The sequence below is a fragment of the Lemur catta genome, chromosome 6 (assembly GCF_020740605.2).
Source record: "Lemur catta isolate mLemCat1 chromosome 6, mLemCat1.pri, whole genome shotgun sequence".
NCBI lineage: Eukaryota > Metazoa > Chordata > Mammalia > Primates > Lemuridae > Lemur > Lemur catta.
Genome location: NC_059133.1, coordinates 37,535,552 through 37,540,744, shown reverse-complemented (window position 1 = coordinate 37,540,744; position 5,193 = coordinate 37,535,552). Strand labels below are relative to the sequence as shown.

The 5,193-nt window shown below is 38.2% G+C and overlaps 1 protein-coding gene across 3 annotated transcripts; it reads right to left on the bottom strand.

Annotated features, from left to right (window-relative positions):
* Window positions 1-1,086: 1,086 nt before the first annotated feature.
* On the bottom strand, window positions 1,087-1,929 carry LOC123640643 (protein FAM76A-like). Of its 3 annotated transcripts, XM_045555226.1 has the most exons (3): window positions 1,718-1,929; window positions 1,425-1,588; window positions 1,087-1,340 (listed from the first exon to the last, which is right to left on the bottom strand). In XM_045555226.1, the coding sequence occupies exons 1-3, from the start codon at window positions 1,927-1,929 to the stop codon at window positions 1,087-1,089; spliced, it is 630 nt and encodes a 209-aa protein (XP_045411182.1). The 3 variants fall into 3 exon arrangements, with proteins under 3 accessions (XP_045411182.1, XP_045411181.1, XP_045411180.1); XM_045555225.1 differs by having other exon boundaries at window positions 1,425-1,929; XM_045555224.1 differs by having other exon boundaries at window positions 1,087-1,929.
* Window positions 1,930-5,193: the final 3,264 nt, after the last annotated feature.

Below are 5,193 nucleotides of genomic sequence, written 5' to 3'. Positions count from 1 at the left end.
TAAAGGATATTTTTTAAAAAAGAAGTGGCAGTGTGAGAATTTAAAATCAATCACATAAAACAGTCAGGAAAGGGGTGGGGAAGGGAAGTGTCCAGTACAAGCTGGACAACTTTTCTTTCTGCCCTTACTTAAAAAGAGAGAGTGTTCAAATCTTTGCTATCTCCCTTATTTCCTTAAATATTCTTCCAAGAAATTCTCCAAAAGGCACTTAACTCCATACTTACACGTTGAATTATTCCACCTTAGTAATCAGTTTTGAAGACTCCAAGGTAACAAGAAAGAAAAGATCTGATTCTTTTACTAAAAGCTAGAGAATAGGACTATTTTTTTCGAGAGGCATCAGTTTTACAAGAAGGACTGGCTAGGCTACCATTATTCCTTTATCAAGAAAAAGTTTTTTTTTTTTAAATAAATACAACTCTGGCTATACATAGCACAAAGTTCATACATAATATATCTGGAAAAAACCCAGCAGATACCCTGAAGCAAAAGGGTTATTGGAGAGAGAAAGCCTCTTCCATTGTACTAAGTCTTAAGGTGACAGTTTTCAAAGTTCAGAAGGTGGCAGTGATATAAATTAATGCCAAATGATTTGCTCATGGGTATGGCAGGATGCAATGATGAAGCAAAAAAAAAAAAATCATTCTGCACATTACACTGAGAAGTGGCTACCACAAAAAAAAAAAGAGTAGTACCAAAACAGAGAGAGAGAGAGATAGAGAGAGAGAGAGAGAGAGAGAGATAAGGGAAGAGAAGAGGAAGAAGAGTAGAGGTTCTAGAAGTGAGAGAGAGAGAAAGAGAGCTTGAAACTCCAAACACTCAAGCATGCAGTCATAAGACAGTACAAACCAGGTGTTTCCATTCAGCCCACTGCAATCACACAAAGAAGGATAACTGTAATAAAATAGAGATTTCTTAAGAAAGCTTACAATTCCCAGAGAACAGCCGGGTCGCTAACCCTAACCCTGGACAACTCCATTTGCTGTTGCTAGGGAGCCTCCTCATGGTCTGTCACCGAGACGTGGTAGCTGCCGACTTCTCAGACTTCTTGCTCTTGGACAAAGCAACTGCCTGCTTAAGGAGCTCTCAGTTTTTGGCCTGCAATTGTTCTGTAACTTCTATGTGGGTTTTCTCCATCTGGTTCATTTTGGCTCTCATCTGAGATTCCTGGTATTGAAAATCAGCCTTTAACTCCGTACTCTTTTTCTCCTTCTCGAAAATCATTTGATCCTTTTGATGCAACATCTTCTTCAGGGTAGCCACTTCTTCCTTCAGCTGGGCAATGATGACAAAGTGGTCAATGCCTGGTGAGTCCAGAGCCAGGTCTGGGGAAAAGCTGTCTCCATTAGTTGTGATGGACTCAAACTTGGACTTTTTCTTTGGGATTTCATTTTGAATTGAAGATGTAGAAAGGGTTTTCTGGCTGGTATAATGGCCACCACCAGTCAGGCGACTATACTGCTCCTTCTCCTGATGGCCAGCACGAGAAGAGCTGCCCAGGTGTTTCCTCTGCTCTTTGGTCTTCTGAAGGACCTGTTTGTATGAAAGTGTGCACAGCAAGCACAGCAATTTCCCATCTACCTTCTTTCTATCATCTTTCCTGTCAAATGCACATTGTTGCTTACACTGTTCACAAGAATAGGGTGGTCCATACATCTCTGAATTTGTGAAGTGCTGGCATTTATTGCCAATAAATGCTGCAATTATGTTGCAATACTGACAAGGTTTGGGTGTTCCATACAACTGTACATTCTGAGCACATTTCTTGCATATTGTATTGTTTTTACTCTCCTGCTGGTACTCAGTCCTGCAGTAGGTGCACTTCACGACAGGTGCAATCTGACATTCCTTGCACAGCTGCTGCCCCTGAGACAGCGCCTCCAAGGGGAAGAGCTGGTGGCATTTGGTGCATGTGTAGAGCGCCACCATGTCTGGCCCGGGCCGTGCTCACTGCCCTGCTGGCCGGCCCAATTTTACTCAATTTTATAGAGCAGTTCTCAAACTTAGTTTTGTTTTGATCAGGTATTTCAGAAATCCGCGGGGGAGGAAGAAGTGAAATTATAGCACACATTTGTGCTATAACTGTGTATGACTCAAAGCCATTTTTATATTGCAGTCAGTCAAAAATCTAAGTTTGCTCAAGAGAATATGATGTGTTTGAGAATGTCTGATGTGTGTAACTTAAATTTCCGGTGTCTCAGTATCCTCATCTGTAAAGTGAGTATCTTAATGTTATCCAGATCAACTGTGCCCAGATCATAGGGATGCAAATTTAATTGTATAATTGATGCAAAGTTCTTAGCATGGGGCATTGCTCAAAATAAACCCTCAAAAACTAGGAGGTATTACAATCAACCTAGAGAAGATAGTTACAAAAAACTGACAGTTTATAAGCCTCACCTGACTTACAGATGTATGACATTTCATTTGCACAGTATTTTTGTTTCTTTTAAGTGCATTGGTTACCAACATTAAACAGTTTGGGAGATATTATATAAAATATGTATTTCAGTCTTCTTTTGAAAAACTGGAAGATTTGGCAATAGCACTTGGCAGCAGTCAAAAACTGTCAAGTTTATTGTAGTAATTACTGCTAGTTATTGTTTTATACCAAAGGTACATTATTCTTTCACTACTAGCTGGTTTCTAACTCCTGGTCTAGAGAATTTTGGTGGACCTGACCTTCTATTAATATTTTAGAGATTTAAAAATTTGATTTAAACTGCACTAACTTTTGCAAGTGATAGTAATGTCTCTCTAAAGAGCAAGCATGAGTCACACTCTTCTGATAGCCTTTCTAATTTGGTTTAAAGAGCTACAAAACTGTTAATACTCACTAAAAACTACTATGTGAGAAACTGTGGTAGATATGAGCCTCTCCTTGGGAGAAACCCTGTTTTCTTTTTTTAGGGAGTTCTCTATCTAGTAAGAAGGAAAAGACAAGGACATACAGAACCACACATCAAGGAATACTGCAGTTAGTTTGTCTAATCATAGAGGCACAGAGGGATGTCATGCCACAGAGAGAAAAGAGATTTATTCGGATGGGATCTGGGAAAGAATGGTGCAGTTTTCATGAAGAGGTCCATTCATTTAGCAAATGCATTTAGGGACACTAAATAGAGAAATTGGTAGTATGTGCTGGGCATATAGAACCTGCCCTTGAAAGATATACAGTCTAATGGGGGAGAGGTGAACAAGTGAGACCAGCAAAATATGCTAGAGAAAGACTACAAGGGTAATATGCAACAGGTAATTTAGTGCAGTGATCAATTATACCTGAAGTTAGGGACATGGGGGGATTCAGTCTTAGGGGACTTCAAAGAGGAAATAACTCTCACATTTGGAATTTAAATGGTGAGTAAGTGTTCAGGTAATGAAGGAAAGATAAGAGTGAGTTTTAGGTAGATTAAGCGAAAGAATGTAAGATACGTTAATTGGCTTTTAAAGAAAGGCTAGGGTTATAATAGTTCCAAATGGAAATTTGACAAATTAATTAGAACAGCAATAATTAAGATATGTGGTTTAGGGCATGTTCAGGACTGATCAATAACTCTCTTTGACCTCATGACAGTGAGGAGTGAGAGAGAGAATAGAAAGGAAGATGAATTTCAGATTTTTCAAGGCTATGAAAGCCATAGTAAGAAGTTTAACTTTAGGGAATGTTCTTGAGCATGGAAAGACAGGCCCAAAGCTAAACTATGAGATGAAAATTCTGGTGACAAGTAGGAGGGCTGGACACAGTGGGGAGAGACTTGTGTCGGGGGGAGTTGGGGGTGGTTAACCAGACTTAAGATTGATGAGTCTCTTAATGATTATTGAAGATTTTGGTGGGCAACACCCAGATGTTGCCAAACCTTATCTTCTGTTTTAGAATGAAAGTATTATGTGAAAAAGAGGAAAACTACCCAAATAATTGTTATGCAGGGTACTCTACAGTACCTGATTGATTTTTCGAGGGGACTGCTGTTGCTGATGAGCCTTGCTTGTGGTGAGGAGGTGGAGTAGGAGCAAGGGTGAAACTGGAATGGTGAATATTGCTACCTGTTGGAGCAGGTACCTGATCACCCAGGAGATTTGCATAGTTTCTTCCTCTCACCATCTCCCCTTCTAGCAACCTGTATCAAAAAGGACACTATTATGGAAGAAAATTAAAAAAAAAATTAGCTAGGTGTTTGTTCACACTAGCTGTACTCAACATTTTACAATTTCTAACTCATTAATACCTATAACAACACTATGTGGTAGATTTTTTTATTCCATTTTATAGTTGAAGTAAACAAGACTCCGAGAGGGTAAGTGACTCAGGCAAGGTCACACAATGAGTAAGTGGCAGAGCCAAGATCTGAACCCAGAAGTATCCAAATTCATAGCCCATCCTCCCTCCAACAAATGCATAATACTGTTTTGCATTTTTATATTATTTTAGAAAATGTGCTTATGAAATATTATTATTAATATATGTCTCCAAAGTTGACATCACATATCCCAAATTTGGGCAGTAAGGAAACGATCAAATTAAAGAAATGCACACCAACAGAACACCTCTCTGTCCAATTTCATTCATGCAAGTTTAACTTTTATACACTGAAAAGCCTGCTATCATGAAATTAGGCAAGCACAAATGTAAACGACATTTTGTTTCTTTTCTTGTTTAATTGCAAGAGTTGATCTCATCTAAGATTAGAAAATATTTTGGCACATCACTTCTCACAGGAACATAAAAAATTAAATTGATAAATTTATGCACCACTGTGAATTCTTTATGACTGAGTTGTCAATTGCTGCCTCCGGGCAATGAGCCAATGTTTATTAAGTAGCTGCAATGGTCAACATGCTTTGCCAGGCTTTGTGGAAAGTTTCAAAGGAAATAGCTGTCGACATGATTTTCATCACAAGAGAGTTATGATTTAATGAAGAAGATGGACAAAATACATAAAAATAGGGGAGAATATGAGCACATGAGTAACTGTAACTCTATGACATAAGATCATGTATGTATCACTATAAAATAATGATAATTGTATTAATAACAGTAATAGATACATGTCTAAAGACAATAAGAATGGCCAGAATTAAGTAGGAGTGCTCTTCATGGACTGAATATGGTAAAGTAATCAATTCTGAGAAAGGTTTGGAAAAAATTTTATAAAATTGGAAATCAAATGAAGTCTATAGAAATTCAAATGCTTA

Excerpts from the sequence above, each read along its gene's own strand:
- LOC123640643 (XM_045555224.1), bottom strand. The coding sequence starts at position 1,929 with ATGGTGGCGCTCTACACATGCACCAAATGCCACCAGCTCTTCCCCTTG.